Consider the following 25,150-nt stretch of genomic DNA (forward strand, 5'->3'; position numbering starts at 1 on the left):
CAGTTGTAATTGTGTAAATTTTAGTACTCTAGCTTTTTTGATGTTCGAGAAAAAGCGATAATTACAAGCATCCTGTGTTGCAACTGTCTGTCCCCGGTCTCCTCTACCACCATTAATGACAGAAATGAAATTTTTATAATAGTCTTATTCAAGAAACAAAAAGTTATTTTTAAATTTACATATATTATCTTCTATTTTTAGAAGTCAAACGTCATTAGTAGTCTCTCAGAGTTTGAGTACTTTTTATAAGATGATATCAGCCGTAATTTAAAAATAAATCTGGAATCACTCCTTTTCCACATCTACAATTATTTCATAATCATGTGAAGGTGTAAACAGATATCACAATCATCTAAATGTGAATATTTTTTATAACAACCCAGTAGTTACTTTTTGTAAAGGATGGTGATTCTTGTGTCGTTCTAGTCAAACTTCACTATTAGTAGCTAGATAGCTGATGATGAAAAAATTGTATTGAATTTTTTTAGATATCAAATTACTTGAAGGTAAATTCAAAGTTTTTGAACTATTTAAATACAAATTTTGATTATATAGTGTTAGATCCACAAAAAAAATAACCTGTAGAAAATACTCATCAAATATACTTTAAGTATCTTTCACAAACAAAAGAAGTTTTCATAATCATATTTATTACCTTTATAAGCATTGGATATTTATATCTCATCTCTAAGATAGTTGAGATAGATTGATAATGAAGTCACTAGCTGATATATATGATCATATCATTTATCAAGGTTTTAAATTATATGAGACGGCTTTGGCGCCTAGTTTGGACACATCCTTCAGATTTAATACATGTTGTGAATAATACATCCTTAAAATTACTTAACTCATTAGCAGAACCATTATGTTGAAGTGAAATTGTATTAGGAACAAAATGAATCATAATTGTGTATTATATATAAAAACGGGGAAAAAGTTACACGTTATTGTTATGATGATCGTTGGCAAATATTTTTTATATGCCGTTTTAAATTGATTTAAATAATTTCAATTAAGAATAGATTTATCCCTTTTTTTAATTTACAAAAACCTTTTCTGGCTACCACGTTACTTACATTTTACATACATTAATGAATAAGGAGAACTATGTGAATAGACCGACATTTAAATAAGAGATTGATATCAATCAATGAAGGATATGAAAAAGACGTCGTCAAGAACTTTTTTTTTTTTAATTTTGTCATCATTGTTATTTTCTCATTGTATGAACTCGGATCTACGTGGTGATGAAGGGATTCAATAGTTACAATGTAGAATATATGCACATAAATCCTTTCCTTATTGACTTATTTTATTGGATGTGGGTATTAGATTAGTAGAATTAAGGAGCCGGACCTAAAAGAACTTTATTTTTGTTGCATCTCTATTAGAATACATTTTGTGATCCCTTCACGTAGTTACATAATATTCATAAAATATTGACAAACTGAGGGCTTTTTTAGGTCATGAGAATCAAATATGAATGGAGTTGATCCATCCTCAAATATAGTACGTAAAAAGCAAATTACAAGACATTTATTCTACACAATTCAAGCATTTTTTTGAACATTTTAACAAGCTTAATTTTTTTTTTTTCAATGCTGTTGAAAACATTTGTTCCACCGTTTCCTCGAACACAAAGTAGTAAGTATGCACCGACTGTCCATAACTTATTTAACCTGAAAAAATCAACATTCAAGTATTTAATAACTGAAATTATTATTTAATAAATATATATTTGTTTTTTTTCGCCCTGAGTGTAATTATGAATTAAATATGTATATATATATATTCTATGAAGAACTTTGTTTTATTTTACGGTTTTATGAACTTGCATGATTATGATAAACTTTCATGCTATACAGAGTATTTCAATATATATGTGTTTATATTATAATTTGTATATTTAGAGATTCACCTTCAAAATGATTGACTTGGGTGTTTGCCTTTAAATCCTTTTACCACAACTGAACCCCTCTGAAATAAGAAATCTATTGTTAAAATGGTTGTTCAATCTTATTTATAGCTCTGAAACATTGCTACAATTTCTTTCTTCTATGGAATATTTTATTTTGTCCATAGAAAGAACAAAAAATAGTAATACTACATAATTACAAACATAATGTTTTGTTTTTTTATATTAAGGAGAAGGTTATTTATTTTTCACTTATTATGTATGTAGTAAGTACACTGGATATTATGTAAATATTATATTATTATGAAATCCAATGTCCAAACACCTGACTGAGTATGGCAAAATAATATGTATCCATCCAAAAACACAAGTATTAACTCAAGACACCTATAAATGAGGAAGAAGTCGTTTTTAAACATCTTATTCAAGTTTTTCAAATGTTTATTTTTCTTCTTCAATTTCTCAGGTGTCAGGATGACTTTCTATTCCTCCTCAATGAGTAATACTAATACGAGTAAATATGAATAATATGCATGTATCTGTGTAGGAAAGTAAGCAGGATATTTAGGACATTGGCATGTAAATGTCTAAAACATTTTTGAGAGTAGGGTGGAAAAATTATCTGCGTCGACGCTACAAATTATAAGTTCTTTACGCTCCTTGTTCTATTAGGACCAAATAATGATGATATTGAATGGGGCTATCAAAGACCTCCTGATCCTCACATCATATTCTATACATAAGGATGCATCAATTTATTTTGTAGGCTAATGAGTATTAACTTCTTCGTTAAAAAAATAACCAAAAAAAATTCATAGTCAATTAGTCAACCAAAACCTTTCCTATTCAATTATATAAATATCTACGCCTGTATCAAATATAGTTAGTACATAATATACACGTATCTAGGTATATATTAAATTCTTTTGGATATGTATTTATAAGATGATATATAATTACGAGCACTTTTTTTCTTCCTTTTTTTAAATGACCCTTGGAGTGATTCCAGATGAAGAATAGAAATTGTTTCTTTGCTTTCTATTTACTTCATTGGGCTAGGGCAAAGTCTACATATAAAACATATTTTTGTATAATTTTAGACGAGAAGAGAAAGTCTTAACTTTTCAACTACCCAAAGTTTGAATGTGAAGTAGTTGTTCCAAGTTGCTCATTTGGATCGGGTCTTTTGAGTTCTGTGGAAACTTTGAGAGAAGCGAATCTTTTTTCAGTAGTGTTCAAAAGTATCTTCAATTTCCATCAAACATGGATGCCATCAAAAAGAAAATGCAAGCCATGAAGCTTGAAAAGGACAATGCCATGGACAGGGCTGATGCTTGCGAGCAACAAGCTAAAGATGCCAATCTCCGTGCCGAAAAGGTATGAATCTCCCACTTCGAAACATATATATAGAATCATCATCATATTCCCAATATAAAAATATACCTTTGACTTTACTCAATAAATTCTCATTTAGGCTGAGGAGGAAGTCCGTGAGCTCCAAAAGAAGATGCAACAACTCGAAAACGACTTGGATCAAACGCAAGAAAAGTTGTTGAACGCTAACCAAAGACTCGAAGAGAAGGAAAAGGCCTTGACCAACGCTGAAGGTGAGGTCGCTGCCCTTAACAGGCGTATTCAACTCCTTGAAGAAGACTTGGAAAGATCCGAAGAGCGTCTTGCTGTTGCAACTCAAAAACTCTCCGAAGCCTCCCACGCTGCTGATGAATCTGAGCGTATGAGAAAGGTCTTGGAAAACAGAAGCTTGTCCGATGAAGAACGTATGGAAGCCCTCGAAAACCAACTCAAAGAAGCCAGATTCCTCGCTGAAGAAGCTGATCGCAAATACGACGAAGTTGCTCGCAAACTTGCCACCGTTGAAGCTGATTTAGAGCGTGCTGAAGAGAGAGCCGAAACTGGAGAGACTAAGGTAAGATATCGGAAGCAACTTAACATAAAAATTAAGATATTTTACAACACTTCGTCTTGTTTCTTAATAGATCATCGAATTGGAAGAAGAATTGAGAGTCGTCGGTAACAATCTCAAGTCTTTGGAGGTCTCAGAAGAAAAAGTAAGCGATTCAGAATAATGTGTTTTTTTTAATAATAAATGATTGAATAACTCTTTCTATTTATTGAAATAGGCTAACCAACGTGAAACTTCATACAAAGAGCAAATCAAGACTTTAACTACCAAGCTAAAGCAGGTAAATCCGTATTTTTGTTCTAGACTCTTACATATACTCATAAACTCATACATATATAAATTCACATAGGCCGAAGCAAGAGCTGAATTTGCTGAGAGATCCGTCCAAAAATTGCAAAAGGAAGTTGACAGACTTGAAGACGAGCTCGTTCACGAGAAGGAGAAGTTCAAGGCTATTTCAGATGAATTGGATCAAACCTTTGCTGAAATGTCTGGCTATTAAGGAGCTATTTGATGAATTCTTTACTTTCGATCATAAATATCTTATTCAAAGTGTCATCTCTCAGAATATGATAAGAAAGACTTGTTATCCCACAACATTTCTCTCTTTATATTTTCAGTATCTTCTTTAATTTAAATAATTATATAGATATTTGTCTATGTCAACGAATATATATTACATGCAATGTCCAGTTTTTTGCGGGTTTTTTTTTTTTTTTTTAAATATACATTTCTACAGCGATACCTAAAGTTATTTTGTTATAATAAACTATTGAAACAAATATACCAATTTCTTTATAAATATCAAAAAAGAGACTTGATTTACATATGAATGTAGATTGACAGATTAATTATTTGACTTAGTTTTGAAATGACCCTGACACCAGGGTAAAGAAGGAGAATAATAAGAAAATAACTTTTAACAGGAAATTTCTTCATCTTATTACTATTGTATTAAAATATACTTGTACTGCGTATGTACGTATGCTTAACAGCTTCATGTTGTGACATACATATTCAACATAATCTTGGAATTACATAAGTTATAATAAGAAATGCTTCGATGGTAATGTAAGATGACTTTATTATCACTAATTAAAATTACTTATTTGTAAATATAGAAACTAACATTGTGATAATACATAATATAATGGACACATTATTATTTTTCCATAAGGCTGCAAAAAGAACAAAAAATAAAGGAAGAAAGTGGATGTCCAAACAGTGTCATAAACTCATTTCTTTTCGACATTTCTTGAGGAGATACAACCGTAGACCCATTGTTCTCTGACAAGGTTGACTTATTTCTTCAAATGATGTATTGTATCATTGAGTTCTATGAGTTGCTCTAAAAATCCTTCATTCGGAGCAATTGACCGTTTTTTCCTTGTGAATATAAAAAAAGATAAATAGTTCGAGAAAATTGAAAGATAATTAATTAATTAAAATAGAACATAAATATAGGTACAATATATGAATGTGAAAGATGTATTATGTATATAAAAAAACAATAATAAAGTATGTGATTCGTCAATAAAATTTAAAATGGTTCTATAAATTTTGGTATCAATTGAATTGCTAAGAAAGAGCGCGAATGGTTGAATTATTACATTAATAAATTAAAGGAGCCACATTTGAAAAATAATAGAAGCGAAAAATTACATTTACATACATTTATCCAATGGATTTATGCTAGAACTCATCAATGATTCCTTAAATCATTGAATGGCTTTGTATGTTGTTAGACTCTCATACTGCACAAAGCAACGCAAGGTAATGTTTATACCATTAAAGTTAATTTGTTACAAGCTATGATTCATTTGTCATATGGTTGGAGTCATGAAATATGTTAATGATGTTGTGATTAATGATGAAAATATATGTTGTTAATGAAGCCGTTCCTGGAACAAAAAACCTTGACAAAAGTAATAAAGAAGAATTTAAATTGTAACTAGTAAGTGCTAGGGTGACCCTATTTTGATTTCCAAAAATGAGATAAATATGGTCGAATTAAAGTCAGATTTAGGTTTTATTTTTTTTAATACTTTGAAGTTAAGTTAATTCAAGAATAAACTATTAATAAATTTTGATTTTTCTTCTGTTTTTCCTGGAACAGATTTTTGAATTTTTTTCTTCAAAAATTCTTTTTTATTTATTTTGGTTATTTTTATCTTTAATTTTGCTTTTATTTTAAATCATTCTTAAAATATTTGTCCCACTAAATCCGGAATTTGATTAATTTATTTTTAAAAAAAGTTTTGCGACTCCCTGGACAGGATGTGCAAGTAAGTGGTTATATCTTTATTTTGGCACATCTTCAAAATTAAGACACACATATTAAAATTTTAATAATATTTATTGTGATAATAAATTGTTCTATTCAAAGAATAACGTCATTTATTTAAAAAGAAGAATAAAAAAAGAAGTATTTTGGAGGGTATAAAAGTAATGATTACTGCATTCAATTTACGAATAAATGATATAGTTTGATTGTTTTTAATTTGTAATCAAATATGTGGATTGTGGAGTTATAATCTTTTTCAATTTAAATGTTTTGATTATTCATCCTGCATTTAAAATTAATTATTATATCAGATTCCACTTCATTTTTTTATTCATTGAAAATAACATAATTTATTCAGACGTTATTATTGATAAGATAACGTACAAGTAAAAAATTACGGAACTTTTAAAAAAAAGGAAAATATTTTGAACACGCAACTCTTCCCAAGTTAAAATGGGAATAAATAAGACAGACTTAACCATATTTCAAGCACGTCGTTACCTTTATTGCGTGATACACGCAACCTTTCATCCAAAAAGAGATCCAAAATAATTTGGTAGTTAGCCAAATAAGTCAATCACACCAAAAAAACCTCTTAAATACTCTCAAACTATAACTGTCATATTATTTTTTCACCATTTTTAAAATTAATTACAAATGATTAAAATCTAGATAGTATTTTATATGATACAGTATTATAATATTGCTTAGTAATATTTTATTTAAATAGTAGTTATGTATTTGTGTATGATAGCCAAAATTTATTCACTGAAATAATAAAATGGCCAATATATATATTATATAAACGACGATAGATCAACAAGAAATTGTATTCCTGTCCTTTTGGAACCGGAGCAAAAGTAAAGAATAACTTATTTCTTTGTTTATTTATCAAAAGGAATAAATTATGATTGAAATAGCCATGACTACAGCAGACATAGGTTGGCTTTTTAGAGATATAAATCATTTATATTTCTTCCAGTTATAACAAATGGAAGAAATACGAAGTGTTTTATAGCTGGTATTATGCTTTCTAAAGACCCAAGCATCTTTGAATGTATCTTAATTATATTTATTTTTTCATTTCATCAAATATTGTTAACCTTAATTTTATTAATCTATTCATTACTTTATTTTTTAATGAGTTGTAAATATTTGGTCGAAGTCTTTAGTTATGACATCACTTGTTTTTTTAATAGCTAACGAGGATTGATCTAAATTTCTGATTGAATTTTCGATTGCTAAAGTAATATTTTCAAATACGTCATGTGAACAATAAACGAGGCTATCTCCAGTGTAATCTGCAATACTTATAAGTTTAGTAATTTTATTATCGTAGGATGCACCTTTTGTCGTTTTTAACTTATGTATACAAAATTCACGATAAGAATCTTACTTTTCAGTTTTATAAATAATATAACCTGCTAAGTAATACATTATATTAATTTGATAGTTGTGTTTTTATTGATTATTTTGATATAAATTCTGGAATCATGTTACACTAAATTTTGGTCTTGATCGATATAAGATTTTTTAAAGTGTTATACCTCAGCCAGAAAGGATGAATCATCATAATGATAATTACGTGATTTAACATTCTTCATAAATTGACTTTAACATATTACCTTAAAATATATTTAAACTCCTTAGCAGAATTGGTTGCTCTAGCTATGCTAAATATATTTTCAGTACAGTCCGATGAGAAATGAGCGGTCATTACAAAACTTAAACCTGCTTTCATTAATATTTTCTTGTAGATCAATTATAGACATTGTTGTTAAAATTGATCCAGTTTGAGCTGGTTTCCAACTGATACAATAGTTAGTCTTTGAAATAACTTTTAATTGTTTAATTATATTAATAAATATTATAAGAAATCCAATAGCTTCTTCATCTTCATATTAAGATTCATCCCTATGACTAATAGCAAATATTAATTTTCTTGAACAAATTTGATGATACCATTTTCTTAATGTATCAATACCCCAATCAGTAACTAAAAGATTCTTATCACATTTATTCTCTTGGGCCATACATCTAATTGACTTACTTACATCATGAAACTAAAAATTTAAAACTGGCCGAACCTCCATTTTATCATATTTACTGATTTTGATTTTAGATTTTTCAAATTTACAAGTAGGTTTTAAAACAAATTATTTTTGAAAACCTGCAACAATTTGAAAATGACTTAAAGAAATAGTATTGGAGGTAAGATTTTCTGAGGTAACAATCTCCTCTGATAAAATATTATGATTAGAAAGAAGAAGAATTCTCAAGTTTTTCATCGGATAGGAAGGGTCAGCAAGAAAATGATTTTTTTCAATTTGATTAGCTGGATTATTAATTTTATTGTTAAATTGAGATTTATACCAAATCATCGCCACTTAGCTACCAATATTTCGATGAGCAATTTTTTTCAAATTTGCTTTATGTATGTAAATATAAAATATTTATTAAGACTAGAATAAATAATACGTGATATTAACATATAATCTTATTAATCCTACGTAGTGCGCACAATTACTAAATGAGTGACGTCATAGAAAAGCGACATCTTGCGAAATGTTATGAAAAATATTGACCATACTATTTCCTCAGGCTAATAGTGCTCGATGCCTACTTGGTTTAAAACTTTAGCCATGATGTATCAAGCGATAGGAGGGAATGGACAGCTGACAACAATATATATATATAAGGTATTTTTGTGTTAGCAAGGTAGCACCGTCCAAGGGATCAACAAAATATGTCCGCTAAAAACGAAATCCCCCATATTGGATTAATATTGAGGCTGTGTTCTCAAAAGAATACGTAAGTTTTTTTATGTCAATTAGTTATTCATTTCAAATTTATCGTATTTAATTTATTACTTGCAAAAGTTTAAAACATTTGGAATCATTCCTTGTTTATGATTTCTACTATTCAAAAAAATTGACATACTTTAAAATTCTAAAATATGCCGGTTTGGGTATGTTTTTTTTTACATAAATGCAGGCGGAAAATTAATTTGCTACTCCCCCCGTCTTTTTATCCCGAGCCATATATACCCCAGCATTTTAACCCTTTATCGCAATAAATAGTACCATACGACAAAACATTCTATCTTTAACAAACCATACAAACGTAATTATTAATTTGAGTTACTGACACAGGTATTAGTTGTGTATCGAAGTTCTCCTGACGTCATTATTTGTCACTACTATTTATTCAAACTTTATTTTTAATATTTATTATTTCATCTGGGATCTGGTAAACCTTCAATCCAATTCATGCTACAAAGAGTCAAATAATTTTTCCTAGTAATCAACCCTCCTTTGAGTCTCTTTGGGTACAACGTATTACCTTCGAAGGTTCTTATCATATCATGGGGGAGGGGTTTGTACAAAGTTGGATTTTCTACGTTATCCGTCTCTTCTAATACTCATAATATGAAGTTTTAATATATCTCATAAAATATAACATATGAATGATATGCATCTATGTCAGTATTTTGAAACGTTCCATTACGAATATCTCCTTGATATTACTTGAGAAGATTTGGGATGATTCCATTTGACTTTTATAATTCTGAAATAATATAGGTTTTTTTTAATGGAGACGCTTCAATTTTTTTTTTCTGTCATGGAATAAACGACGCCATATTTATTTGTTTCCTTTGACATTTAGAAACTTTAATAGTAAATATTTCATCATGGAGTGATATACACTTGATCAGCAATTGCAAATTATCCAAATTTATTATCGAAATAACTTTGAAATGGCTTTGTTAATAAGCAAAATATGCGTTATCGGTCAGGCAGCAATCCATAAGTGCTTCCCAAGACATCATTGCATCTCAAAAAAAAATTGTTGGACCATATTTTATTGCCGATGATGATAATAGCCTTGTTACTTTAAATGGAAACCATGATAACTGATTTTTTTTTTACTTTGCACCAATTGCAAGGTGTGGAATTGTTAAACATGTGATTTCAACAAGACAGTGCCACTTTTCACATAGCAAAGGTTACAATCGACTTATTGCAAATCAAATTTGTTGAGCGCGTTATTTCGAGAAATTGACCAGTTGATTAGGCGTTTCGATCGTGCGATTTAACGCCTTTATATTATTTTCTTTGTGGGCACGTGAAGACATTGGTCTACACCAACTTTTAGTATTAAAATTTTAGTGAATTATACAACTTATAATTACTTTCCGATCCGAACTTAAAAGTTGCATTGCCCAATAACCGCTCCTAACAACCATGACATTCATTTATGACTTTGACCTTCGATCATATATACTAACTGTACTTCTCAAGAATAATAATTAAAAAGATGGGGGCAAAGGGTTCGGGGGTTAGATGCCTTGGGAGGGAAATACTAGGGGATAAAAGGTTGGAGGTTTCTCGCTCGGGAGTAAAAGGGCGGGGGGTATGAGTCCTTCTCCCGTATTCTATAAACAAGGTAATATCTTTAATTTTTAAATTAAAAGATTACTTGAATATCCTATAAACGATTAACATAAGGGGATAAATGGAAAATAATACAAAAAATATTATTCCACTATTTCGAAAATCAATAGGTTGTTGATGGGTCCACCTTAAACGATGATCATCACTAGGTATATACTTTTTCAAATGGTTAAATGTATATTATCACATTCATCATGTGTGTACATGAATATAAGGGAATAATTTTGGAACGAACTAATAGACAATTTATTTCCAAGAACTTTGCATATTATTATTATAATCCTTAAATTTCAACAATTATACCTTTTAAAATATAAAGGTTTTGTGATTTAAAATGTGTCTTGTTTGTTGGAGTACAAATATCAGTATAAATTAAATTTTGGGAGCACAAAAATTACTAATGTGCCATTTTCTCTCCTTAAAACAATACACATTTTAAATTACAGAACCTCTTTATTTTAAAAAAGAGAATTGTTGAGGTTTGAAGATTATGATATGCAAAGTTCTGATAAATAAATTGCGCATACACTGTAAACGCATGATAGATGTGGTAACCCACAATAATTTGGGACTTTCATAAATGCCCAATATATAAGAATATCCTTATCAAGCCTTGATATTGGTCAAATGTGGTTAATATTGAAGATAAAATCTATTTAAAAGTGGTTTATCATCATGGGTACTCTAGCAAATCATTAAGTTGTCGAAAGATGCTTACTTGACAGTATTGATGGCTTCTTCGAGTGTCATTTTTTTCTTGATGATGAGATAAGCAAGAACCATGGATGCTGAGCGACTATAATTTTTTTATTAGTCATTTTTTAAAAGTATTTCATATTTTATCTTACCTTATTCCAGCAACACAGTGAACCAAAATTACCCCTGCAGAAAGGAAATATGATGATCCTTTTATTAAAATACGGAGATATCTTTATAATCTACCTCGATTTTGTATGACTTTATGAATAAAATCAGCTCCTTCTTGAAAATGCTGATTGATGGGATAATGTTTGAGATCCACGGCAGGAATCCCAAAGAAAGCAATGTTTGAGTTAACGTAGTATGAAGCCTATAATTTTTCAATTTTAATTAAGAGGGTATATTTAAATATAAATTAAGCTCTGATTTGTAAAAATTGTGTTTGCAAAATACATATACATTCATTCTTCACACTATTATAATTTGATCTGTTTCAGTGAAATATTAATGCTTTTTGAATAAAATACATTTTAATTTGCGATAGTGCGACTTAACGATTCTATAACTTTTTGAATGATTTATTGTATTAAAAAAAGATAACATTTGCATGTCTTTTTTATTATATGTAACATGTATATATATATATATATATATTATACATTGAAGTTGAATAAATTTAAAGTTCTTCAGGATTAGATCATGCCCCAATATATTTAAACAGATAAATATTTTTTTTATACAAAATGTCATAATAATATAAATGTAATCAAGGCTTTTTTCAAAAAAACATATTAATGAACCTTCGTTGTATCTCTTAACCTTTTATCCGAAAAGAGAAAGGAAAAATACCGAAATAATATGATAGTTAGGTACACGTCAGCGAATAATTTCCTACTTTACAGAGTGTTACCTCACTAAGATAAAAATATATATTGTATTTTGTTGCCAAATGTCGGTTTTTCTGGGTTTTTTCCTCTTATCAGAGTTCACAGCGTTAATTGGTTGAATTTGAATTAACTATTGTTCAGCTGTGAGCAGTTTCCAATAACTATTGAATAATAATTCCATAGTTGGGAAGAATTGACTAACTTACAACTGATTATCGCCCTTTTTTCTGTTTCTTTTTGGAGGAAAGGTGGCGAGATTTAAAAAGATATGAGAACTTTTCTTCCTTTGATAGTTCGAGCTCCACGAATCAAAGTTAAAAGCATAATAAGTGATGAGATAAATATAAAATCGACAGATGACAAAAATAGTTGTTGATGTTTTGAAGATTTCATTCCGGTCTATTAACTACATTTACATATTTGAAATGTTGTGTTGTTTTTTTAAATTGGGAGTTATTTGCCTGAGTCTTATGTATAGCTTGACACTAAATATATCATAAGAAAACTATCAAATAGCCATAGGAACATTGGGAGACATGTAAGACAAGCTACTCCCCCCTCCCTCCCTCCCCCAATTTTGTTTGTTTGAAAATCATTTTGTTAATTTCCAAGTTTTCATCTCATTTTTTTTTTTTAATTACAGTGCCCTCAAACCTAAAATGTATTTCATATAACTTGTAACGTCGTACAAAACAATATTTTGAGTTTGAATCCTTCATTCTTTTTAGTTCTCACATCAGGACAAAATTCAAATTGCGACACAACTCCATAAAATGGCGGCGAGGAGTAGTACTTTAAAATAAGGTGGAACAACACTTTGATCCAAGAATATATGTTCAACGTATGTTTAGTAGTAATGTATTATATGGCTGCCAAGAGATCTTATCTTTAAAGTCATATAGACATTAGACTATAAATACTTTACTCAACTATCTGATTTCATCATTATTTACGTCCTTTCACTGATATGGATATATTTTCTGCAGAGTTGAAGACGATGTAAATCTAAATAAATCTCACACTGTACATAAAGAGACCCTCCAGATATTATATGAATTATGATCCATCATTTCCCTTTATGCACCGTCTCAAATCACATATTTCTATCTATTATATAAATCATTTTCGAGATTCGCATAAAGTGAATAAAGGCATATGTATTGATAGAATGCAAACCTATTTAGTCACCTTGGTATTAACATAGTTCCAATCGCTCATGGTACCTTGTGATGCGTTAAGCACTGCTGTTATATTCAACTCCTTTAAAACTTTGATGCACATTGCTGTATACCTAAAGGGAAAATAAAATACATTATTAAAGAGGAATCATGATAAAATTAATTTAAGAAATAAAAGTATCTCTTTTTGACGAAAAAATATACAAACTCATTCCTGAAATATTTTTTTTAGGGAAGAAAAATGGGATAGGAGGCCATTTAAGTGACATTTTACTTAATAATTATTATTTTAGCAAATATGAGTCTTTTAGTTATCACTAATATTCCGTTTTGATAAACCTATTAAAATTAATTATTAGTTCTTTATTATGTGTTTACAACTGATGAACTCTGAGCACAGCTTACTGCTTGTAACTAGTACATGACATACATTTATTATATTGCAAATAAGTTGATTAATAGCTACGTAGGTACATATAAATTCCCCATATGTATGTTGTAGATACTAAAATGGAGTCTGGAAGCAAGAAGAAAATTAATGATGGACTATTTATTACTTAATGAACTAATTTATCAAATATATTTATAGTCGATTAAAAAACAGCACTTATTAAGTATATAAATAATTAAATTAAGAGACTATATGTATATCATAGCCTAATATGCTCACAAATACGTCAGAGTTACTTATTCCTAAGTCGTAGGAAACAATTTTAACTGAGGAGCAAAAATCTAACGCCTCTAATACTATAAATAGGGATAAAAATCGTGGTTTTTTTGGGGATGTTAAAAAAAAGAAACCACAAATCAACATGGTAACCCTTACAATTTCATGAAGGTTTTGGAGGAGAGCAACTATAATCAGCTGTCAAAAGGGAGGAGAGGGAGAAGGAAATAAACAAGGACATTGGCAAGAATTACTCCGATATCGATCTTCAATTCTGCTCTGAGTCCAACAAGGACTTACAAATATAACTCCGCAACACATTTTTTCAGGTGTGCTCTTCGTTTTAATGAGCTCACACGAATGTTCAATCAGATTTTGAATATAATTGACTCTCGTAGGAAATTAATTTCACTACTGCGGAATTAAATAATAATGACAAAAGTTGAGGAAAATAAATTCCATTCTTCATATTACCAATTCCCGAAAAACGGGCCAGCCAAAAAACCTAACGATTTACATATACGAAAATAAATATATTATACACAGGGGAGGGGTAGGGGTGATTTGTATTATCTATGTAAAGATTTGAGTCGTTTCTTAAAGAAATGATATTATTTCATGTTTGAGTTGGAAGAAATGTAGATAGTATTTTGTAAAAAAAAATTGGCATTTTTCTTTAAAAAATGTCTTTTTAATAAACATAAGTATTTTTTTCTATAAAAATTAAATATGGACGCCATTTATTAAAAAGTTTACAAGAAGGGTTGGGCTATAATAAAAAAAAAGTTTGTTACTTCCCAATTCCATAAGTATTGCTAAGAAATTATTAACAAATAGGCAGGAAGGAAATGAATTTCATACTATCAGTAGTAAGCAGCATTGCCCAGAGTTTTTAGGCGTCGACGAGCAAACAAAATTTGCCTCAATAACATAAATGATAACTTTCCAAAAAATCCTCAATGTTATTCTCCGCTTTTCATAAGAAAATTACATGCAGTTACTCAATACTTAGATGTTCTCGCCTCAATGATAATACGTATAACAGCTTTAAACAAATATTATAATTTGTTCTGCCACGGAGTACTTCAGCTCGTTGCTAAACTTCATCAAATGTCAGATTCCTTTTTATATCTATAAAAAGTGCTTACTTTATATTATTTTGTAATATGAGTTGACCCAAATAGCCATTTTTACATTTTTACGTATCAATTTTATACAATTCTATAGAAATACTCTTTTTTTTTTCTTTTTATAATGTGACACACAAGCTCAATCGTATGTATTATTATTTCTTAAATCAAGTATCTAGGCTCCAAAAATGACTTACTTTCAACATACACATATACAGACAAACTTTGATTAATTAATATAGATTAGAGTCGAAATCTATATTTTAGCAGGGTCCGCTCATAATTCCTCCGACCCTGTATGCAAATCAGATTACCCTCTAATTATTATGATAGATAAATAATCAGTAATCTTAAAGGTATAGCCATAGCCCATGGGAATGCATCAACTTAATCTTGAGAATGTTATTTTTCTTTTTCTTTTTGTGAGCTTGCAATAAGTATGAAGAATGAGTCATTCTTCAGAGTATTTTGAAAAGTTTAATCTTCGTTAAGGTATGTAGATTGTACATGTTCTTTGTGACTGATATGGTGATGATTCGGAGGCAACTATATCATCAAAGAAGCTATATGCTCCTGTCTCTTATTCAATTATTCCCATAATAACAAAAAACAGTTGCCTATTCATACAGACTTGGAATATGTAAATTACTATATACCTACATAGCGAGGTACATATATACTATGTAACATACTCTCTTTGCATCCACGACAATCCTTATAATTTATGAGGCATAAAGGTATATCGCTAAAAAAGAAGAAGAGGAATAAAGGAAAGTACGAGTTTCATACTCAAAATCGCAAAAGTCAAAGGTAAAACAAAAGATTAAAAATCTTACAGAGGATCGCCATATTACGTATTCAATTGTAATACGAAATACTGAGTAAGAATATTTATATATATTTACAATATGGTAAGTTAATATTCGTTAGGATTCAAGAATAAAAATCTGTATCGTTCAAATAAAAAAGATATACATTGTCTCACAGATAAATCTGGAAGAAGTTTGACTTGATCAAGATGAATAACAAGGGCATTGTGGTCGAGATAACGGCCATATATGAGAGGTTAAGATTTACACCAATCATTTAATTTCAATTTTGCAACGATAATATCAACAACAACCGAAGCAACGCGAAGAGAGACTATTGTTGAAATAGCTCGAGCAGTAAACGGCGCCAGGGATATCATCGACTCAACGGGGTACTCCAGGACGACTGCTTACGATGTTCTAAATACTCATGAACAAGTCAAAGAGGTATTAAAAGCCCTAAAGCGACAAGAAGAGGAAAAAGTCGTTCCTGTCCGCCCTGAAGAGGTAAATTGATGCGAATCCAACGAAGTCCATGTCGAAGATATTCAAGGTCCACTCTGTGAACATGATGACATGATAACGGCCTCTTATGGGGCTTGACTTACATCATATTGACAGCGGCTGGAGCCCTACACCAAGATCTTGAGCCAGTTGAAGATTTGCCAAATTCCTCTTCTCAGATTTTTTTCGGAAAAAATGTTTTCAGCGTCCACAGCCCCGGCAACTAATGGAACGATAGGTAAATCATGAGAGCAAGGCCTAGGTTGTCCAGAGCCAGAAGTGTAAACACCCTGCCTCAATCATGGTCATCAGCGATATCTCGAGTGAGGGTGACTCCGATCAGCCCTTCTTCTTCAGGGCTGATCATAATATCCCCAAGGAGGACTATTTTGATCTCCTTAGAACACTGTCGTTCTATGGATTAAAAAGATCGTGAGCGGGTGCCTGTATTTATTTCAACAGAACTGTGATTAGGCGCACTGTGACAAAATTGTTTAAATTGACTCCAAGCCAATGTTCCAGCTTTTTTGGAGGTAAAGAACGTAGACCTTGATCACATTACTCTCGTTATTGATCTTAATTGAGTCAAATTTTGTCCGGAATTATCTGTCAGACTCTGTATTAAAAAGTCGAAATGAGAATTTCGTAGAGGACAAAGAGAAGTCTAGGACGAGACATGAGCAAAACTTATTGTACTACTGAGTTAAGACCATTGTTAACATCAGCTGCCTGTTATATGATTTTGAATTTGGAAGAAGAAAATGTATTACTAGTATAAAGAGGTGAACCTTTAACATTTAAAATAGTATTAGGACAGTGGATATTTAAAGATTCAGCATCTATTTTTTATTTTTTTAAGAAGTTCCCAACCTCGCATGATAAAAAGGAAAATAAAGGAAAAATCATGCATGTCCATGTTTAGTAATAAAATTTATTTATTTATATTACTTACTAGCAATTAATAAAATATGTAGTAGAAATTATATAGATTAATTTAATTATAACTAAAAAGTAATACTATCGCAAGGAACAAAATATTAAATAAATATAAAGATTTGGTGAAGATACACATTATGCCACGTGACTTATAAATAAAAGCCAATCCCTAATAGTGTATTAATGAAGAAAATAAATTGTACATATCGACTATGAATCTACACTTTTTTTTTTAAATGTTATTTATTCTACCGATGAAGTAGCACAGTTTTAGCTGGTGTCATTTCATATATATGTCTCCCTCTCGTTGGCTGTAGACACACTTGTATTAACCCTTCCATTGAAGGACAGGATTGTGCTCCCAAATATATTTGAGAACATTTTCGAATGAGATCCTCTCTGAGTAAGTGATAACGCATATCTTCAATTTACTTATCATCCAGAAGACCCCAAAAGGAAGTACGATTAAATCCCATAAGATCTCTCAAAATATTTTACTTCACTGAGAAGGTGTGAGACTATTTTTTCAATCGCTTTCTTGCCCCGTTTGGCCTCCATACTTGAGACCTTCTTTATTTATAGGAATGCTATGAAACACTTCACTTGGCAAAGCTGCCACTTCTTCCCAACTATAGAAGTATTAAGCAATACTTGTTGAGAATTGCTCACAGCTTAACAAGAACTCATTCTAATTTAACCAATCAACATTCAGAACACTGAATAGGTGGAAAGAAACAGAAACACTGACAGCTGACAACAAAATAAACTGTATGTTTTTGTGTTAGCAAGGTAACACCCTGTAGTATGACCTCATTAGTCTAAGTGATGTACATACATTATCAACTTATCAAAATGATGGTATTAACTCTTAAAGGATCTGTTCATTTTATGAATAATTATATGTATATTGATAATGGCATAATTTAAAGAGGGAGTTTACCAGAGCCCTTGACAGACAGATAATCTCATAATAATGTCGATGGTTTTTCATATAACAGAGTTAAAATTGAGTATCGACTCATAATAAATATATGTACGTATGTAAATGAGAAACATTATCTCAACTCGGTTTTATATATATTTACCCAACCTTCAAAAAATAATAATTAGAAAAAACTATTAATAAGGAGCTCCTATGTCGAAGATTTTCATTAAAGAAATTAAATTGAGCCCATATGGGTTCTTATGTGTAGAGTTGAGAAGTTTGTAATTAAAAAAAAAGCACGAGGAAAAGGCGAGAGCGAGACATATGCTACAGTTGAATTAAGACCCTCGTTAATATGAGCTGATTTTTATATGATTTTTGATGGAGAAAACTTAGTGGAAAAAATTTAAAATACCATTTGTGTAGGGATATTGTAATTATATTGAAATTCGTATATATTTACTCGTTACAATCATTTTTCCTTTTCTAATTTTTAAAGTTATTGTTTTCATTACAAAGTACTCATCTATACTTGTGAGGTCATTATACCTGAATGATTATATTATTAATATATCATCACACAGCAACTTATTTCCCTCTATATTTACGTACATCAAATAACTAATGGTATTTAGAATCCTTTACATAAAAATATTTAATTTCAGGAGATATGCAGGTAATTAAAAGCTTGGATATCGAGTGGAAAATGAGCACAGCTCATGCTTTCTATTCAGTTTTGAGCACCTGAACAAGAAAAAATTAAACAATTAACGGAAAAAAATCTTTGAACGTAGTTCATTTCTCCTCTCCTTTTCTCTAAAAACAGATTTAATCCCAGGATTAAAGCTAAAATCAGCAAGTGATCAAACAATGACAATTTCCAAATTTAGAATACTTTTTCTCAGTTAGGCTGCTAACAGTATGATAAATTACTTTAGAACTAACTATGCAACCTCTATGAATTCACAAAGTTTACAAAAAACATTCCTTATATTACCAACTAGAAAAAATTCCTGCTCACGTTTAGATCATATTTTATACAAATTTAAGTACATATGTATAGTCTTATAGGTACATAGATAAAATATATAAAACAGCTTTGATGACATGTATTATTATATACAGAGCTAATATGTACGTTCACTCTATTTTTGTTCTGCCTAGCAAAGAGTCATTAATGTTTTATCACTGATGCATCTTATTTGATGAGTGAATGAATTTGTATATAAATGAAATATATATCAATTCTCTGTCAAGTAACAATTTCTTTTGTAGTCATAAAATTCATATCCATTTAATAATAATGGAAGCATCTGTCTTTTCATTTACCGAATACAATGTGTTTTGTAAAGAGACTCGCTCAGAGATAATAATATTTAAACTACCATCTTTGAGGCTGAATATTTACAGTTACTTAAGTATGTAGTTACTAAATATATATATGCATCATTTTATAAAAGTATGAATATGTACTCATTTGACATTTTCAATATCGAAAATGAACTGATAAGATATTTTACATGCGTGAATGATGTAGATTGTACACATATGCATGTATAAAGAGTTATTTTATATTCTATAGTAGTCATAATTAAAAACTAAAAAAGAAAGTAGGTAGATATCATGACCTAAAATGTAGGTTCATTAAATGAATGCTCAATTATACAAATTTATAACAATGCAAAGACTGTGAAATCAACTAAGGAAGACGTCGTTTGATGCATGAGAAGAATGACTCAGCCCAATTTTGTCTTCATTATTTTAGGTTGACTTATAATTTTTAGTTTATACGTCTATTAAATGTATGTAGAGTATGCTGTACTATAATTAGCAAATATTTTAATTTTGCACACTATTCCACATGGATTACGGGGGATTAGCGGCTATATTCTATGCATGAGTCTACATATGTACATTGTTACACTCTGGATCCACTGAGTTGGAATATGTACTTAAATATATTTTTTATGTAGGTACATACTTATAAGTTATAAAGAGTTAATTTCAATGCCTCTACTACAAATTATAAAAAAAGAAAAACAGAATCACTTACAATACAATGAGAACTTACATAAAAGGATATCTTAAAGACTTTTTAAGAGTTAAGCACTGAAGGTCAGGCCTATCCTTTCATTTTTAAGCTCTTTATTGTTTTCTTAGTCTTAAAAGTATCTAATAGGTTGTTGTAATATAATGTTAATTAAGAACTCATTGTAATGTTAATTGGAGAAGAATTAGCCACGATATTTATATTGATTTATATTGTCACGATTACCACGTTAATTTTTGGTTTATTTTATTTGAGGAGATCAGCTTAACTGTCATGGCGTTTTATTAGATTATCTGCAAGTAGCTATCAGATGAAGGAAAAAGCCATAAATCCAACTCCGAATATAGCAATGATATAGGTTGTAATTACTACTATGCCGATCCTCAATTCTACTCAGAGTCTAACGAGGACTTATAGTTGTAAAAATATGACCTTAGACAAGGATGATATTTTTTGTAATTGCAACCGCAACTGTGTTTATTATTTTCCCGGAGCAGAATTGAGGATTGAAATTGAAGTAATTCCTATCTTGATCATTGCTAGATATGGAGTTGGATTTGCGCTTATTTCCGTCATTTCATAGCTACTTGCGTCATAACAGCTAAACTGCTCTCCTTCTAAGCATTCTTCAAAATGTTAGGGTTACTATTTTGATTTTCGGCTTTATCTATATAAAAAAAAACATACGGACAAGTCATATTTTATGCGACTTTATGAATAATTAGAGTTACATAAAGTAAGACCTGACGGTATGTAAGAATAAATGAAACCAAAAATAACCATGGCAATCGTGACAATATGAAGAATGATTAGGAAAAGAGCAGCTTAGCTGACATGACATTTTATTAGTTCAACTCCTAGCAGCTGTAAGAGGAAGGAAATCAACATAAATCCCACTTCGTATATTGCAACGACATATAGGCTGAAATTATACTACGAGTCCAAAAAGGACTTACACTTATAACTCATCAGTGTTACTCTCCGTCATTCAAGAGCCCACGCACTAGTTATTACTTAATACTTAGATGTTCTATCTTCAAGAACAAAATAATAATGACAAAGCTTTTTAGGTAATTTTTTATGCAACTCTAGATCAATGCGTTCTAATACTATACTATAGCATTAGAACTCATTGCCTAGGTGAGGAGGACTTTATACATGGAGAGTGCACTCCTTTTCAGAAAATACATAAGTTGACATAAACAATCATCCTTAGTATGTATTTTCTGAAAAGAAGTGCACTCTCCATGTATATAGTGATCCATGCCTAGGTCAAGGAATACTAGAGTATAGCCTAGGTATAATACATGCATTCATCAACAGCTGACTCTGCAAGCTGACACTACTTTCAATCTACGTCTTTTTAGGCCAGCTTTATTTATGTTCCCTACATATTGTTTTTGCTTTAAATAATATAACAAGGTTAATACATAGTAGTCTAGTAGTTGTAATACCCTTTTCAACTTAAAATACGAATTAACTCAATAAACTCACGCATCGCCTAAATATATCCCAGGATATACTTGATCTGCTCCATTCACCGGCCATCTCCATCGACCAGTTATAGGATCCCGGAGTAAATCCCTCATCTTCAATACAGACGTGGATTTCCCTCCACTGTATTCTTTCCTTGCCAGGCTAGAGAGAAAAATACACTTCATTGGATCCTCTTCCTCTCCATCATCACCTAGAAGAGGAAAGTCCTTTTTGGAAAAGGGTCTTTTGAAGCGTCGACCTCCGCAAACAGGAACGTTTTCTATCATGAGTTGTTTGTCTAAAAGGTTATGATGAAAGGAGAGGGTTTCAGCTGTGGTAGATGAGTCGCTCATGGTCTTAAGTACTTGTGACTCTTAAACAAAATAGAATGTAACTGTTACGCAAGGAAAAAGTAATTGCTAAGATCACAAAGTAGAGTCTATATTGGTAAGATGCCAAATTAATGTCTAGTTAGTATTAAAGAATAAGAAAAACTTCTTCTTTTTTTTTTCAAAAAAGAAACATAGGGAAAATATTATATATATTTTTATACAATTTCCTAATGTCTAACCTGTAATGAATAGTATAAAATATTATACATAGTAATAATAAATGACCATGCTCTTATATGGCAGGAGTTGTGATGTATTCTTAATCTTGTCCCTATGTATGTATGTAAATCCATCTCTGTCATGGAGCTCCTATTCTTGTTTTCCACCATGATTACAAACTATAATAATGAATTAGATACCCAGCGAGACAATTATGAAATATTGAGCTCCATTACTTCTCACTCACAACCCTCAACAATACCAAATATACGCCTCCTTATTTGAAGCTTATCTATGCATGTTCAAAACTTATTTAAACATACGTACATGAAGGGATGAAAAACTGTAGGTCATACAAACATAATATGAGGGTTGAAGATCAATTAAACGCTTCTCCAATTTATATGTACATACATAGTACATAATATTTGAAGATGAGTCGTATATAATAGTATATTTTTTGCAAGTAATTTTTTGATACAGTTTAATTGAATTAAATCAAAACAATTCCTTGTAGCCTCACATGAAGAAAAATCCCAAGAATCAGCAAAGATCTGAAAAACATATTACGTCATGATGTTTCCATTCATTTGAGCGTCTGTTTTCTATTGTATAATTCTTCGAATGTCAAATTGCTTTTATGTACATACACATTTATTTTTTTTGTTTCGCTGAAAATGACGTAATGACTTTAAACAGAAAATGATCAAATTAAATGTACAGGGATACCTCAGATTACAAGAACGGTTCTTGTTTTCAATTGGAAAGCGAGGGATGTCTAAATATAGATTGGCTGCCTTCAATCAGTCACAAAAAAGACGTAGCTATCTCATCACCTTAGAAAACACTGACGCAAAAACCATTCATCTAGCTTCTAAGTTTTATGTAGACACGTTAACCATTGCCATCGAACGGTAGTCAATTTATTTATTAAGAAGCATTGGGTCAGAATTAGTATTAAATCGGTCCTCTGACTGATTTCCTAATCAGTGTTCCCTTTCAGTCTTTTTTTTTTATCCGTCTAATCTATTTTATCATTCAACGATCCTAAAGACCGATGTGTCAGTTCTTCAGTCTAAGCTATCCTTTTATTTTCTTCACTCCTACCTAGGATCGAAGAAAATAATGAATGATAGCTACAAAAGTTAATACTTTACACGAGAGTATGTATTCCTTATTTAACATCCTTCCTGTCCTGTCAATTTTCCTCCAACAAACTCAACTCTTTGAACAGTAAACTTCATCCACAAAGAGAACAACTCTCCTCTGGACATCCAATAATGACTAAGATCTTGCACACATATATTCTTTTGATGAAGATGATAACCTCACATTTATTGTAAACGAAGAAATAAGTTTATTAAGATGATTAGGCGAAGGAAAAGGTACACCATCAATGGACAGTTGCAGACAAAACTATCGAGAAAAGAGAGGCGAGTCTAGAATCATCTTCCACTTATTTTCCAATCACAAAAGAGCCTCCCAACTATTAAAAAAATCACTAATCGGGGATGAGACTTAAAGCGTCCAAGTTATATAATTATCCATATGTACCATACATCTTAAACTCCACCTTATAAATTGAATTGATATCAATATGGTTGAGATGAGTTATTTCTGCATGATATACATCTAGAACACTTGTCAATGAAATAGTCTTCTCAGAAGAAGTAGAGTGGACTTAAGGAGAAATGACTCAAGAACTTAAATGAAGGAGCAGTGGATGGTGAATGAGAACTCGCTGTTCCTCACTAGATATGTCAGTCAATTATTCTGTCGTTTTATGGAACTCCATAATTCATATATGTAGATGTATAGGATGATTCCGAAGAAGATATGGAGGAATTTATGTATTCTAGAGCATAGATGCAATTATTCACGAGGTCAAAATTCAATATCACAGACCTTGATGTGAAGGGGCATCTCCAAAAAGAAAGATTCTTCCATTACAAGAGATGAGACCCACCGATTTTAACTGTTTTCGACTCTTCCGGAGATTATCTCGGCTTTCTGACCCACAATCATCGTCTTGAAAATGAAGAAAGCAAACTCGAAATTCTTAGAAGGGGCCTAGACTCCACCAGTTTGCCTAAAAATCGCCAGGCACTTTTTAACCATTCATCATGAGCGAACAAGTGTAGGCACAGTAGTCTATTGGAGCATTTTTATATCCTCTGCGACAATTTGGTACACAACAGCAGGCTGGCATTATGAAAAAAGATCTGAAATAAGATTTCAAATTCATTACGTACATATATATTTTATAACGACAACCAAATAACTGTCTCGTTTATTGACTGTTAATCACTATCATTAATGTAATAATCGTTCAATAAGTAATTATGGAGTCAATTTAGTCAAATTCCATCAATTTTCTTATAAACTTCCTTTAATTCCAGTCTCAGCAATGTTGGCTTCAAGATTATTAGAATATTCCGTCGTGATATGGAGTGATTAATCTTGGATTCAAATGAAGAACAATGCCAAATTTTGTTGTTACGTATAAGAAAAATATAATAATCTATTTAAAAGAACAAAGCACCTAACCTGTAAGGGAAAAAAATAATTAAAAGAGTGAGTATTCCATGTGTCTAGAATTCCGTGACCGATCAACACTAGTTACAATCAATCCCATTTATCTGATATGCACTTTACTCGTAATCCACTATATTACTGTGTATACATGAATATTGATTTTAATCTAAGCATTATAAATGATGAAAGGTTTTTCGTTCGACCTTACATTGTACAGCCGTCA

General features: G+C 30.6%; 2 protein-coding genes and 2 long non-coding RNA genes across 4 annotated transcripts; 1 reads left to right on the forward strand and 3 right to left on the reverse strand.

Annotated features, from left to right (window-relative positions):
- Window positions 1–1,524: 1,524 nt before the first annotated feature.
- Window positions 1,525–2,420, reverse strand: LOC121127459 (uncharacterized). The gene is made up of 3 exons (XR_005867845.2): window positions 2,244–2,420; window positions 1,922–1,980; window positions 1,525–1,682 (listed from the first exon to the last, which is right to left on the reverse strand). It is a non-coding gene; the product is annotated as an uncharacterized lncRNA (long non-coding RNA).
- A 547-nt stretch (window positions 2,421–2,967) lies between these two features.
- On the forward strand, window positions 2,968–4,537 carry LOC121127457 (tropomyosin). The gene is made up of 5 exons (XM_040722826.2): window positions 2,968–3,295; window positions 3,393–3,845; window positions 3,916–3,987; window positions 4,060–4,122; window positions 4,192–4,537. The coding sequence occupies exons 1-5, from the start codon at window positions 3,182–3,184 to the stop codon at window positions 4,342–4,344; spliced, it is 855 nt and encodes a 284-aa protein (XP_040578760.1). The 5' UTR covers window positions 2,968–3,181; the 3' UTR covers window positions 4,345–4,537.
- A 369-nt stretch (window positions 4,538–4,906) lies between these two features.
- LOC121127458 (dual specificity protein phosphatase 3) lies at window positions 4,907–22,937 on the reverse strand. The gene is made up of 6 exons (XM_040722827.2): window positions 21,860–22,937; window positions 13,355–13,457; window positions 11,523–11,649; window positions 11,429–11,462; window positions 11,299–11,376; window positions 4,907–5,228 (listed from the first exon to the last, which is right to left on the reverse strand). Exons 1-6 carry the CDS (start codon window positions 22,192–22,194, stop codon window positions 5,144–5,146), a joined length of 762 nt encoding a protein of 253 aa, XP_040578761.1. The 5' UTR covers window positions 22,195–22,937; the 3' UTR covers window positions 4,907–5,143.
- Window positions 22,938–23,421: 484 nt separating this feature from the next.
- LOC139907010 (uncharacterized) lies at window positions 23,422–23,685 on the reverse strand. The gene is made up of 2 exons (XR_011783310.1): window positions 23,550–23,685; window positions 23,422–23,499 (listed from the first exon to the last, which is right to left on the reverse strand). It is a non-coding gene; the product is annotated as an uncharacterized lncRNA (long non-coding RNA).
- Window positions 23,686–25,150: the final 1,465 nt, after the last annotated feature.

The sequence above is a fragment of the Lepeophtheirus salmonis genome, chromosome 13, assembly GCF_016086655.4.
Source record: "Lepeophtheirus salmonis chromosome 13, UVic_Lsal_1.4, whole genome shotgun sequence".
NCBI classification, from domain to species: Eukaryota; Metazoa; Arthropoda; class Copepoda; order Siphonostomatoida; family Caligidae; genus Lepeophtheirus; species Lepeophtheirus salmonis.

Bases quoted from the DNA above. Each gene is read 5' to 3' on its own strand.
- LOC121127457 (XM_040722826.2), top strand. From the start codon at position 3,182: ATGGATGCCATCAAAAAGAAAATGCAAGCCATGAAGCTTGAAAAGGAC. The intron at 3,846-3,915 runs GTAAGATATCGG...GTTTCTTAATAG, and splicing joins CCGAAACTGGAGAGACTAAG to ATCATCGAATTGGAAGAAGA. The intron at 3,988-4,059 runs GTAAGCGATTCA...TTATTGAAATAG, and splicing joins TGGAGGTCTCAGAAGAAAAA to GCTAACCAACGTGAAACTTC.
- LOC121127458 (XM_040722827.2), bottom strand. From the start codon at position 22,194: ATGAGCGACTCATCTACCACAGCTGAAACCCTCTCCTTTCATCATAAC. The intron at 13,458-21,859 runs GTGAGTTTATTG...TTTTCCCTTTAG, and splicing joins GGGATATATTTAGGCGATGC to GTATACAGCAATGTGCATCA. The intron at 11,650-13,354 runs GTGACTAAATAG...GAAAAATTATAG, and splicing joins GGAACTATGTTAATACCAAG to GCTTCATACTACGTTAACTC.